Source organism: Prionailurus bengalensis, chromosome C2, assembly GCF_016509475.1.
Source record: "Prionailurus bengalensis isolate Pbe53 chromosome C2, Fcat_Pben_1.1_paternal_pri, whole genome shotgun sequence".
NCBI classification, from domain to species: Eukaryota; Metazoa; Chordata; class Mammalia; order Carnivora; family Felidae; genus Prionailurus; species Prionailurus bengalensis.
Genome location: NC_057350.1, coordinates 105,424,834 through 105,439,635, shown reverse-complemented (window position 1 = coordinate 105,439,635; position 14,802 = coordinate 105,424,834). Strand labels below are relative to the sequence as shown.

Genomic DNA, 14,802 nt, shown 5'->3' with positions numbered 1-14,802 from the left:
ACCACTTAGGTTTCAAATTTGCCTCTGGGTTAAAAACAGGGCAGACCAGAATAGCACTACAATGGCTTTAAAAATGAAACTGATATTTGAACCACAGTCCACAAAAGTGAGCCAGGACATGAGTTCTGAATCGATATAGGTAACTGCCTGATTAAATAGAAGATGTAAATAGAAACCAGAGTTTCATATCAGCTTAGTCAGTCTTTTAAAAATAAAAATTCTAATTTTATGGTGAAATTTAATGGGAATATTAAATTTATTGTATAACAACTGAGTTAGAGCAGTATACCTATTCACAAAAATAGAACAACTTCTGCTTTTTCAGCGTAGGGAATATAGTCAATGGTACTGTAATAGCATTGTACGGGGACAGTAGCTACACTTGTAGTAAGCACAACAGTATATACACACAGAGTGGCCAAAGCACTATGTTGTATGCTTGAAACTAATGTAACGTGTGTCAACTATACTTCAATTTAAAATATCTGCTTTTTCAAATATTCCTGTCATCAATCTAGTTACATACTTGTATTGCAAGAAATATATTCAAACCAAAATCTAATCTGTCATTAACAGTCTTCAAGCAGTTGAGCCTTTTCCTCTCCACTAGAAATATTTCTTGAAAAACATTAAAAGACAATGTTTACAAAAACCACATTTTCTCTAGACCCAATATTTCACAGATAACCTGAAAGTTAATATCACCTTTATTCTTTGAAGCTTTTTTTTTTAATGTTTTTATTTATTTTTGAGAGAAAGCATGGAAGCGAGGGAGGGGCAGAGAGAGAGGGGATACAGGATCTGAAGTGGGCTCTGTGCTGACAGCAGAGAGCCTGATGCAGGGCTCATGCCCACAAACTGTGAGCTCATGGCCTAAAGCCAAAATCAGACGCTGAACTGACTAAGCCACCTAGGCACACCTGAAGCTTTTTTTTTTAATGTTTGTTTGTTTATTTATTTTGAGAGAGAGAGAGAGAGAGAGAGAGAGAGAGAGAGAGAGAGAGCAAGTGACAGAGGGGCAGGGAGAGAGGGAGAGAGAGAATCCCAAGCAGGGTCCATGCTCAGCATGGAGCCTGACAAGCATGACAGGGTGATCGATCCCATGAACCTGAGATCATGCCCTGAGCCAAAATCAAGAGTCAGATGCTTACCTGACTGAGCCACCAAGGTATTCCTCTTTAAAGCTTATTTTGTAAAATTACTAATTTTTGTTAAGGAATCCTAGGTAAGAATTTTTAATAAAATGTTAGGAAACACTGCATTCAACTAAAAATTTGTGAAGAGCTCTCAAAATAGAAACCTGATAAATTTGTAGCAAATGTGAGGGTACAGATCTTTCCTGAGGACCAGATTCTTATATCTAATATTGAAATTCTTCCACAAAGCCAGGCTCTGGATAAATGATTACTACTATTTAAACTTTAAGTTGCAGATTATGAGAGAAACAAAAAAGAAATAAGGAGATAAGAGTGACATTTCCAGGTTGAAGAGAACACGTACTTCTTTTTTTTATGTTTATTTATTTATTTTGAGAGACAGGGAGAGTGCAGGCACAAGCAGGGGAGGGGAAGAGACAGAGGAGAGAGAGAATCCCAAGCAGGCTGCACACTGTCAGTGTGGAGCCAATGCGGGGTTCAAACCCACCAGTTGTGAGGTCATGACCCGAGCCAAAGTCAAAAGCGAGGTGCTTAACCCGCTGAGCCACCCAGGTGCCCCTGTAGTTATTTCTTTTTGTTTTTTTTTTCAAAAGTGTGTTTATTTTGAGAGAGAGACAGACATTCGGCCACAGAATATGCCCCTGGGTGAATGATTACTACTATTAATTACACAACTTTAAGTTACGAATTATGAGAAAACAAAATTATTATAGCCCCAAAATAATTTTTCCTTTTTTTTTAAGTTTTATTTATTTATTTTGAGAGAGAGAGAGAGAGAGAGAGAGAGAGAGAGAGAAAGAGAGAGAGAGAGAGGGCATGAGCAGGGGAGGGGCAGAGAAAGGGAGAAAGAGAACCCATGACAGCATGGAGCCTGATATGGGGCTCAAACTCCTGAACTGTGAGATCATGACCTAAGCCAAAATCAAGAGTTGGAGGCTTAATCGACTGAGTCACCCAGGTACCCCTATCCTCAAAATAATTTTAAGTGAGACACATGCTAAGGAAGAATCAGAAGGATAAACTGTATGAGATTTTTTATCTTTTTAATTAGACTACTCTTTTTGGTATCACCTTCATTACCATTTACTATTTCATCTCTAAAGCGTTTTTTGTATACTAGAGCAAGCTTTACCACTTTTAGAACTCAGAAGAAATAATCAAATATCTCACATGTTTTATTTAAGTGTTCCTTCACTTAAATTGTCTGAGGAACACCTAACAAAGGTAACCAGGGAACTTCTTAAAAATACAAATCCCTGGTCCCCATTTTACTGAGATTTTGATTCATCACATTATAAGTGGGGGCCCAAGAAGCTGCATTTTAGCAATGCCCAGGTGATACTTATGAATGTTAAAATCTAAGTAACTTGTTTTATTATTGTAATGATTGCACAGGGATCTTAATAAAATTATGTCACACAAACCCAGTGCAAATTATACCACACCATAAGAAGGTGTTATCCTCAGGCCAGCACCCAGACAATAAGGTACTCAAATCGAAACCCCAGTAATTATTCTTGACTCTTCCCACTATCCCTTTAATGTTTTTTTTTAATGTTTCTTTATTTTTGAGAGAGAGAGAGACAGAGAGACAGAGCACGAGCTGGGGAGGGGCAGAGAGAGAGAGAGGGAGACACAGAATCCAAAGCAGGCTCCAGGCTCTGAGCTGTCAGCACAGACCCCAACGTGGGGCTTGAACTCATGAACCACAAGATCATGACCTAAACCAAAGTCAGATGCTTAACTGACTGAGCCACCCTGGTGCTCCAGACTCTTCCCACTTTTTATAGGAAGAGTTCATCTCCTGAACCTGTCCACTTCTTCCCATCTCCACTGCTATTCCCTATCATTCAGGACAACATCACTTTCTTGTACTACTGCAAAAGCCTTTAATTAACCATCTTGCCTACAGTCTACTGTCCCTCTAATCCATCCTCCCTGCTGACCTCAGAGTACACTTCCCTAAAAATGCCAAATCTGATAATGTCATTACTTAAAGTGAAACAGTGGCCCAGTACTGCATGAGGATAAAATGCAAACTGCTTCTAATTTTTCTAACAGACTATAATTCCTTGCTTTTGCATGTTCTCTTCCCTCTCCTGTACCACTGCTCCTTTGATACCAAAGCAATATTTCCAATATTTGAATATTATCATGTTACTACCCACCAGCCATGGCTCTCTACTGACTGACACACACCATTTTTCCAATTTCATTGTTTTAGCTGTTCAAAGGAAATCTTATTTTGATGTTCAACTAGTAAAACTGATTAATGTAGAGCTCTTCTGATTTTGGCTGGAGAAGAAGACTAGGAGCTCAACCCCCTCACCTCTTTTCTACCCTACAGCAACTCCTAAGAGTGCTCCACAGAAAATAATTTGATTTTTAAAAGCCAGACTCTTTTACATGGCAAACACAGATCGGGTCCAAGAGTATCTTATCTCCTGGTACTATTCCAAGCAAAATCTTATTGACATTGCACAAAAGGCACCATACTGGGATACATGCAGGTTCTTTCTACCTGCAACTCTCTTCCCCCAACTTATCTCCTTGAAGGACTACTAATTCTTCAAGTCTCAGCTCTCCAATCAATATCCACAGGCAAAATTAAGTTCTGCCACACCTTCATAGTGCTTGCACAAAATAAACCTCTTGTATAGCATTTATCACACTGTAGTATGAGTCTTATACCGATTCTCTATTAAACTGTCACAACTTGAGTGAAAATCTTTACATCTCCCTATCCCCAGTTTCTAAAATACTCTCCAATGAGCAGTATACAATGAGCAGTATAAAAGTAACATGTATTGAATAAAAGAACATATTTAAAATGCTATTCAAATCCTTAAAATATTATTACAATATATTCAGTCTATTCAGTCAAATAGGGTAAAAAAAAATCCTTTTAGAAAGTTTAATTTTCCAGAATAGTTAATATTCTAATAATAGGTTTGGTATTTAATGAAGTAAGTCATTAATTATTCAAATCAATTCAACACCCACATTTAAAAAAATTTTTTTTTAATTTTTTTTCAACGTTTATTTATTTTTTTGGGGGGGACAGAGAGAGACAGAGCATGAACAGGGGAGGGGCAGAGAGAGAGAGGGAGACACAGAATCGGAAACAGGCTCCAGGCTCTGAGCCATCAGCCCAGAGCCTGACGCGGGGCTCGAACTCACGGACCGTGAGATCGTGACCTGGCCGAAGTCGGACGCTTAAACCGACTGCGCCACCCAGGCGCCCCACATTTTAAAATTTTTAAATATTTTCATCAAAATAGCAATTTAAAATAATCATGTTTAAATCAACTTATTGGTGAATTATGGGGTATCTACTGTGTTATACAGATAACAGAGACCCATTGAGCTATGGGATCTTATAAACTGTCTAAGGAGTCAACAATAATATACATAAAATTAAAATGGAAAATATAAAAAGATAATACATTGTGAAAATGAGTATATATTCTATAGACTTAGAATCATTGCTGAAAAATCAGATAAAAATGAGATTATCTGATATAACATCTTGATGTTATAGCTAAAATAAGAGAGACCTTAGGTAAGAGGAAGTTAGAAAAATGAATACCTATGGAAGGTATCAGGAAAGGAAGTCAAACAAGAGATGGGCCTTAAAGAATGGGTAGGAGGTGCCTGGGTGGCTCAGTCAGTTAAGTGTCCAACTTCAGCTCAGGTCATGATCTCGTGGTTCATGAGTTTGAGCCCCACGTTGGGCTCTGTGCTGACAGCTCAGAGTCTGGAGCCTGCTTCAGATTCTGTGTCTCCCTCTCTCTCTGCCCCTGCCCCACTTGCTCTCTCTCTCTCTCTCTCTCTCTCTCTCTCTCTCTCAAAAATAAATAAACATTTGGGGCGCCTGGGTGGCTCAGTTGGTTAAGTGTCGGAGCTCAGGTCATGATCTCGCAGTCCGTGAGTTTGAGCCCCTTGTCGGGCTCTGTGCTGACCGCTCAGAGCCTGGAGCCTGTTTCGGATTCTGTGTCTCCCTCTCTCTCTGACCCTCCCCATTCATGCTCTGTCTCTCTCTGTCTCAAAAATAAATAAACGTTAAAAAAAATTTAAAAAAAAAATAAATAAACATTTAAAAAAATTTTTAAAAAAATGGGTAGAATTCAGTAACTATAAGACAGAGGTGAGAGCATTCCACGAAAGGAAAGATAAGTAAGGATGTTAATGATGGGCAGAGGAGATTCATGAGACTGATTTGAGCACAGATACAAGTTAGGGAGCTGTGGGGAAAAAAGACTAAATGGATTTTATGGCACCAGGGTTCAGACAGTTTATAAAGCCAGGCAGAAGACTTCATATTTTATGTGACACAAAACAAATTACCAGAAAACTTAATAGATCATTTATAAAGCTTTAATAATTGTAAGTTAACTGTATCATTTTGCATTCAAGGAAAATAAGCCACAGAACAATTATGTGATTTCCTCTTATTTAGGAATAGTACAGAATAACCCTACTCCAAACTCGGCTGCTTCTGAAACACTTTGATGAAATAACTCATTATTCAACTACAGTGGGTAAATGCTCTTGAGCTTCACTGTTTGCCTAATTTCTAAACAGAATTTGGATGAAGAGCACTCTCTTGTGAGGAACAAGTCTCCCATGTATGCAAACATGAATTCTTGACAAAAACCCAATTTCTCTGGTTTTAAGATGATCATTTTTAAAATTTACTATCAATTCCATACCAAACATATGCAAAATTTCTATATGAAACATATTGACAGTTTAAAAAAAAAGTTTAAAATTGAACACTCCCTTTTGATTGAGTAGAAATCTTTACTTCTCCATCTTTCATAACCATGCTTAAAGTATTTCCAGAAAGAAAAATAGTAAAGAATATACCCATTCTTCAAACTGTATGGTCCCATAAATCTGGAATTGACTGAACCCGTATATTCAGAAGACAAATCAGAAAAATGCAGTCAAATGCATTCACTGAAAATATTTTTTAAAGATTGAGAACCAGGTGTGTTATGCATTACCACATTTATGACAGCACATCTGTGATTGTTCACCATTATAACTTACCCCAGTTTTATCACACAAGCGTAAAGTATGAAACGATCCAACAGCAAATAATTCTCCATCTGGAGCCCAGGCAACTGAGGTAATAGGATGCTCATGAGGTTGTGAATTGTACAGAGGACGGCCATAACTATCCCATACCTAAAACAGCAAATTAAAAAATCTTTTATAACAGTCACCACATTATTACAGACAAGTTTGTCCTACAGTAAGGTATCAATTAAAGACTCATAAATCATTACTTTATAATAATAGTAATGAAATGTCTTTACTACCACACAAGGGGGAAAAGCTATATTCTTTAAAACCTATATATCGCAAAAAATACTTTATGATAACATAATAATTTTCCAATTTCACCACATCTTTGATTAATCATATAAACTACACACCTTGAGTCCTTTTAAATTTAACAATAAATTTTTGAGATGTTGTTTTTTTGCTTAAATTTTTTTTCTCAGTAAGTGCTCTATCAACTTTCCCTACAAGTATTTATTCCAATTAAATTTCCTCTAATTCCAGTTACATTAAATCTTATTCTTTATTATAAATGATTTTGGTCTGAAGCTAAATAAACAATGTTTAATAAGCCAGTAAAAATTATTTTTAAAACTTCAACTGAGTTGATTTAAATATTCAGCAAAACTAGAAGTTGCATTTATGTTGCTACTCATTAAATCAAATTCTATGGGTCAATGAGAGAGGTCAATGAGAAAGTCAACACTTTAAAATATCACTTAAAATTATAAAATATCAATTTGTTGAATTATTATAGTTACAAGATATAGCTAAAGTGAAGGACTAAAAGCATATTCTTATATGCTGAATACTTTTCACCTAAATTCAATTCTTTCATCCAGGTGATAGATTCAAATGTTACATACCTTATATTTACAATCCTCACCAGCAGATAAAATTAGATCATTGACAGAGTTCCAATCTACTTTTAAAATAATGCCATCATGAGCTTTCCACTATGAGAAAAAAGTAAGATATTAATTATAACTTCAAGAGCACTGAAAAGTTGTTTGCTTTTTTTTTAATAAAGGACATTTTGCCTAATGATTCTCTCATCCTGTCCTTGGAGATTTCTATCTTTCTTTCATAGCTGTTATGTATAATCTCATTTTCTTGTTTGATTTCTAATTTAAAGTAATGAAAACACTTAGCACTATGACATCCACTATATAGCTTACATCCTTATAAATCTCTTCAGTTGCCTAGACTCCAGATGGAAAATCTCTTGCTGTTGAACTATTTCAAGTTTGACATGTATGTGATAACAGTGTTATGAATCCAAATCTTGCTTTCTTTTATACAGTTTATCCAATCAAAGATAATGCCTTTATTCTTATTTACTAATTTTCTTTTTTTTAACTTTTATTACATGATCATCTTCTTTAGTACTCTGTTCATTCTCCTCTGTGTATTTTCCTAAGCTTCATTCTCTTTACCTGAATGTCTCTAGAGTAGTCACTGAACTCTATAAGAAACTGCTACTGCATTTACCATATAACAAAAGGATGTTTTCCACAGATACGTACATATTGTATTTTATATATATATAGAGAGAGAGAGAGAAAGAGAATGCCTACATATATACATATATATATATATATATGTATATATATATATGTGTGTGTGTGTGTGTATGTCACCCAGAAATTGGCAATCTAGAAAGTAAGCATGGATGCCTTCTTGCTTTTTAAATACAATCCATGTGTCAATTTAGCTATTACCACACATAATTAAAAAGCTATCTTTTATCATGTTTAGGCAGAATAATACAACTTAAAAAGAATTAATTTTCCTTGAAGACCATAAGGTACATTTTAATGTCTGAGCCAATTAACTTCACATCAAAGAGTAACCAATGTTAAGGGCTCTATTGACCCTTCCCAACCTATTGTTCTTAATGTACACAGAGTAAAATTAAATTAGGGTCAAATAAGCTCTAAGAAGAAGCAATAATTCATAGCTTGTTTACTGAAGATATATAAAAAATATGCACTCTCAAAAACAAATGTATTGATAATATATTTTAAAAAGCAGTAATTCACACAATTTACTGCCAACTTAATACAATGTCCTCAAATAAACTTCAAGGACAAAAACAACAAAACATAGACACTGATATGGGTATATACAGATACACACACACACACACACAGATTCTCAAGAGTCTCATTTCAAAGCTGTAAAAATAAATTTTTGCATATTCAAAAGTTAGGAACAAAATAGGATTTAAACTTTTCTTCTATGATTTAGGATTATCAGTTTATATATTACATATACTTACATACTATACATAAGGCATAGACAGTTTTCAATTATATCTCCATGAGTTGCACAATCTGTGAAATTCCTTTGAACAGAAGCAAGCTCCTTGAAGGCAGGAACTGTTCTGTTTCACTTTGCATTATGTCACACACGGCACGGTGCTTGGTATATAGTATGTATGCACTACATTTTCACTGATTGAATAAATTTTTAAAAAGTCTCTTCACTATAAAACCAACTTCTGGGTCTCTAGAAGAGTCCCTAGAGCTTTAAAGGAAAATCAGGTATTTACTTTTGAACTGTATTCTACAAGCAAGAATTAATTAGGCGTTCCTTTTGTGGACAATACAAATTTTAATGTGTTTATGCCCAAGGAAAACTGCTGCAGCTTTAGTTTACCAAAAAGAAAAAAAAGAAAATTTGCATTAAGTTACTAATTATACTTCAACTCTTCTTCCATTCTAGCTGAATTTTGACAATGGATACTTTTCTTTCCCTCCACTACATGCTGGCCCATAAGTTTTACTAGACCACTAAACTATAATTTAACTTCCTGAGTTTCATTTATATAAGCCTAATTACAGGTATCTCAATAAATTACATAACTACAAACTACAGATTCATCTTGCCTGTTTTACTGTACAATTTCAAAGTAGAGTTTTGGAGTCTGAGTGGTGTGGAAGGAGTTTGACTAAAGGCAGGCAGAACTAGTTCTCTTTTGCAGCTTCTTCTGTTTGCCCAAATTTTTTACCTTAGTTGCCTTAGAGCAAGGACCTGTATCTTCTATTTCTTGTTTGTCGCATAGTTCTTAGCAGAGTGTTCTGCATGCAGTAAAAATTTAAATGCATGTTGACTTTATAAAATATATATAACATAGAAGTTGTAGAAACTCAATACATTTGTAGAAACTCAATATGGAAACTCAATAACATTTCTATCCCCTTACTCCCCAAATCTATTACCTACTCAGCTATTAAATCTGATGCTGCTTCTTAAAGCACTTTTTTTTTTTAATTTTTTTTTTTCAACGTTTTTTATTTATTTTTGGGACAGAGAGAGACAGAGCATGAACGGGGGAGGGGCAGAGAGAGAGGGAGACACAGAATCGGAAACAGGCTCTAGGCTCCGAGCCATCAGCCCAGAGCCCGACGCGGGCTCGAACTCACGGACCGCGAGATCGTGACCTGGCTGTAGTCGGACGCCTAACCGACTGCGCCACCCAGGCGCCCCTTTTTTTTTTTTTTTTTAATTTTTTTTTTCAACGTTTTTTATTTATTTTTGGGACAGAGAGAGACAGAGCATGAACGTTAAAGCACTTTTATACCCATTGTAGTTGGTCAGTCTCTAACACCAAATCCCTTACTCAAGACCAAGTCATTTCTACATCTTTTTTTTCTGACCTCCTTGGCTCTAATTTACTGGAGGCTGACTAAAAGGTAGAGATGACATAATAACTCATAATAATAACTATAGTAATGAGTACTCTATATTGAGTGCTTACTCTATGCACTCAATATGCTTATTGTATACACTGTCCTATGCACTTTGCAATTTAATTCATTTAATCTTCACAACAATCCTACTAAGTGGGTATTAGCATCACAACTAAGAGATGAGAAAGCTGAGAATCAAAGATATTTTATAACTTGCCTAAAGTTACATTTAGATAAATAAGTGAACATCCTAAAACCATGTGACAAACTCCAAAGCCTATATTTTTATTACCAACACTACACTGTGTCATTATCAAAATAAAATATGATTCTGCATTTTAACACTGAAATCAAACATCAAAATACTGAATATAGGCTTAAGGTTTCCCATTAATTTGTCCTACTCTGACTTGTCTTAACTGCCACCATTGTTTTGCTTCTATATAACTGGTAAAATTATATATACCTAATTTGTTCTAAACATTACATTTATGACCTCTCCACTCTAAAAATACCAAAGAATGCAAGGGTCTTAGAGAAAGCTTAAGTGTATTGAACAGATGATGTTGAAGAGGAGGAGGAGGATGCTAGTTATAATGATAAAAAAAAACACAGTCTAAACTTTTAAAGTTTTATGATTTCACCCTGTTTTGTCTTAAATCTATACATGTGAGGCTGATTGTGCTAAATTTAAAGATGCCTGCCATGCCAAATCATGAGACAATTTAGTAACTCTAAACACATTTATGATTTGCTAGAATAATGTAAATTGGATAAGGAGGAAGTGAACCTTGTTAGAAACATAACCAGATATCCCCTATTCTGTAATAAAGGCTAATAAAAACACACACTTAAAAGTCAGACATAAAAAGACCACCCAGAAGAAAGAGACTCCTAAGAAAGTGACCTCTTATTTAGCAGTCCAGCAGGTCCTGATAACAATTTGCAAATACCTGAGAAGTACCTGTAAAACTTTAGCATTTGGTTGAAGAGGTTTAATGATCAGCTGCTTGCCTGCTGTGTAAAGAACCTTTTCTGAATCAGGGCCCCACACTACTGAATATACTGGTGTTCCTGTGAAAAGGAAAAGAAAAAAAAAACTGATAAATTTTCATTATTATGCCTTATAATAAAGGAGCTAGTTAAGAGGATCAAAAAAGCGCATATTTTCAGACCACAACGCTATGAAACTCGAAATCAACCACAAGAAAAAATTTGGAAAGGTACCAAAAACTTGGAGACTGAAGAACATCCTACTAAAGAATGAATGGGCTAACCAAGAAGTTAAAGACAAAATTGAAAAGCATATGGAAGCCAATGAAAATGATAACCCCACAATCCAAAACCTCTGGGACACAGCAAAGGCGGCCATAAGAGGAAAGTATATAGCAATCCAGGCCTTCCTAAAGAGGGAAGAAAGATCTCAGATACACAACCTAACCTTACGCCTTAAGGAGCTGGAAAAAGAACAACAAATAAAACCCAAAACCAGCAGAAGACAGGAAATAATAAAGATTAGAGCAGAAATTAATGCTACTGAAAACAAAAAAACAGTAGAACAGATCAATGAAAACAGAAGCTGGTTCTTTGAAAGAATTAACAAAATTGATAAACCACTAGCCAGTTTGATCACGAAGAAAAAGGAAAGGACCCAAATAAATAAAATCAAGAATGAAAGAGGAGAGATCACAACCAACACAGCAGAAATAAAAACAATAATAAAAGAATACTATGACCAATTATATGCCAATAAAATGGGCAATCTGGAAGAAATGGACAACTTCCTAGAAACATATACACTACCAAAACTGAAACAGGAAGAAATAGAAAATTTGAACAGACCCATAACCAGTAAGGAAATCGAATTAGTAATAAAAAATCTGCCAAAAAACAAGAGTCCAGGGCCAGATGGCTTTCCAGGGGAATTCTACCAATCATTTAAGGAACAGTTAACACCTACTTTCTTGAGGGTGTTCCAAAAAATAGAAATGGAAGGAAAACTTCCAAACTCTTCGTATGAAGCCAGCATTACCTTGATTCCAAAACCAGAGAGAGACTCCACTAAAAAGGAGAACTATAGACCTATTTCCCTGAAGAACATGGATGCAAAAATCCTCAACAAGATATTAGCCAACTGGATCCAACAATATATTAAAAAAATTCTTTACCACAACCAAGTGGGATTTATACCTGGGATGCAGGGCTGGTTCAATATCCGCAAAACAATTAACATGATTCATCACATCACTAAAAGAAAGGACAAGAACCATATGATCCTCTCAACAGATGCAGAGAAAGCATTTGACAAAATACAGCATCCTTTCTTAAAAAAAGCCCTCAAGAAAGTAGGGATAGAAGGATCATACCTTGAGATCATAAAAGCCATAAATGAACGACCCAACACTAATATCACCCTCAATGGGTAAAAACTGACAGCTTTCCCCCTAAGGTCAGGGCCACTCTCGCCACTGTTATTCAACATAGTATTGAAAGTCTTAGCCTCTGCAATCAGACAACACAAAGAAATAAAAGCCATCCAAATCGGCAAGGAGGAGGTCAAACTTTTACTCTTCGCAGATGACATGATACTCTGTATGGAAAACCCAAAAGATTCCACCAAAACACTGCTAGAACTGATTCATGAATTCAGCAAAGTTGCAGGATATAAAATCAATTCACAGAAATCAGTTGCATTCCTATACACCAACAATGAAGCAACAGAAGGAGAAATCAAGGAATTGATACCATTTACAGCTGCACAAAAAGCCATAAAATACCTAGGAATAAATCTAACCAAAGAGGTGAAAATATACACTGAAAACTATAGAAACTTTATGGAAGAAATTGAAGAAGACACAAAAAAAATAGAAAAAGAGTCCATGCTCCTGGATAGGAAGAACTACCCAAAGCAATCTACATATTCCATGCAATCCCTATCAAAATAACACCAGCATTCTTCACAGAACTAGAACAAATAATCCTAAAATTTGTATGGAACCAGAAAAGACCCCCAATAGCCAAAGCAATCTTGAAAAAGAAAACCAAAGCAGGAGGCATACAAGCTGTAATCATCAAGACAGTATGGTACTGGCACAAGAAGAGACACTCAGATCAATGGAACAGAATAGAGAACCCAGAAATGGACCTACAAACGTATGGCCAACTAATCTTTGACAAAGCAGGAAAGAATATCCAATGGAATAAAGACAGTCTCTTCAGCAAATGGTGCTGGGAAAACTGGACAGCGGCATGCAGAAGAATGAACCTGGACCACTTTCTTACACCATACACAAAAATAAACTCAAAATGGATGAACGACCTCAATGTAAAGCAGGAAGCCATCAAAATCCTCGAGGAGAAAGCAGGCAAAAACCTCTTTGATCTTGGCCACAGCAACTTCTTACTCCACACGTCTCCAGAGGGAAGAGAAACAAAAGCAAAAATGAACTACTGGGACCTCATCAAAATAAAAAGCTTCTGCACAGCAAAGGAAACAATCAGCAAAACTAAAAGGCAACTGACAGAATGGGAGAAGATATTTGCAAATGACATAACAGATAAAGGGTTAGTATCCAAAATCTATAAAGAATTTACCAAACTCAACACCCAAAAAACAAATAATCCAGTGAAGAAATGGGCAAAACACATGAATAGACACTTCTCCAAAGAAGGCATCCAGATTTCCAACCGACACATGAAAAAATGCTCAACATCACTTGTCATCAGGGAAATACAAATCAAAACCACAATGAGATACCACCTTACACCTGTCAGAATGGCTAACATTAACAACTTAGGCAACAGATGTTGGCGAGGATGTGGAGAAAGAGGATCTCTTTTGCATTGTTGGTGGCAATGCAAGCTGGTGCAGCCACTCTGGAAAACAGTATGGAGGTTCCTCAAAAAATTGAAAATAGACCTACCCTACGACCCAGCAATTGCACTACTAGGCATTTATCCACAGGATACAGGTGTGCTGTTTCAAAGGGACACATGCACCCCCATGTTTATAGCAGCACTATCCATAATAGCCAAAGTATGGAAAGAGCCCAAATGTCCATCGATGGATGAATGGATAAGGAAAATGTGGTATATATACACAATGGAGTGTTACTCAGCAATCAAAAAGAATGAAATCTTGCCATTTGCAACTACGTGGATGGAACTGGAGGGTGTTATACTAAGTGAAATTAGTCAGTCAGAGAAAGACAAAAATCATATGACTTCACTCATATGAGGACTTTAAGAGACAAAAGAGATGAACATAAGGGAAGGGAAACAAAAATAATATAAAAACAGGGAGGGGGACAAAGCAGAAAAGACTCATAAATATGGAGAACAAACTGAGGGTTGCTGGAGGGGTTGTGGGAGGGGGGAGGGCTAAATGGGTAAGGGGCATTAAGCAATCTACTCCTGAAGTCATTGTTGCAGTATATGCTAATTTGTATATAAATTTTAAAAATAAAAAACAAAATTCTGACCCAGTTACCTATCCATTAGGAAAGTGAATGAAGGTTATACAATTAATCTATGAAATATTAATCCTATTATATTTCTAAAGCCAAGCTTTTAAAATATTGTCTGGAACTCCTAAGTCAGACTATTGTAGCAGTTGGCTTTCTGTGAATGAATAAATGAATCTTTCTGTAATTTACATTTTCACTAAAATGAAATCTGAATCTGAGGATTATGGGCAATCAATAAGATTTAATTGTTTATTTAAATGCAAACCCAACTGATGCTAGTCAACAGGGAGTAATCAGTAATTAACAGGGAGTAAATTTCAGTAAGATAAATGTTTGTGTTCAAGTGGCACCCTACTTCCTTTATGCCATTTTCTTCCTAATCAGAATATAATTCAGCTGTAAGTCTCAGTGGTT

General features: G+C 35.9%; 1 protein-coding gene across 3 annotated transcripts in view; it reads right to left on the bottom strand.

Moving 5' to 3' along the window:
* IFT80 (intraflagellar transport 80) overlaps positions 1 to 14,802 on the bottom strand; it is a 139,292-nt gene that overhangs the window by 85,542 nt on the left and 38,948 nt on the right. For all 3 annotated transcript variants that reach the window (XM_043595012.1, XM_043595011.1, XM_043595013.1), the window contains 3 exons: positions 10,887 to 10,996; positions 7,094 to 7,183; positions 6,213 to 6,350 (listed from right to left, as the gene is read on the bottom strand). In XM_043595012.1, coding sequence (XP_043450947.1) covers positions 6,213 to 6,350; positions 7,094 to 7,183; positions 10,887 to 10,996 — 338 coding nt within the window. The remainder of the gene's footprint in view (positions 1 to 6,212; positions 6,351 to 7,093; positions 7,184 to 10,886; positions 10,997 to 14,802) is intronic.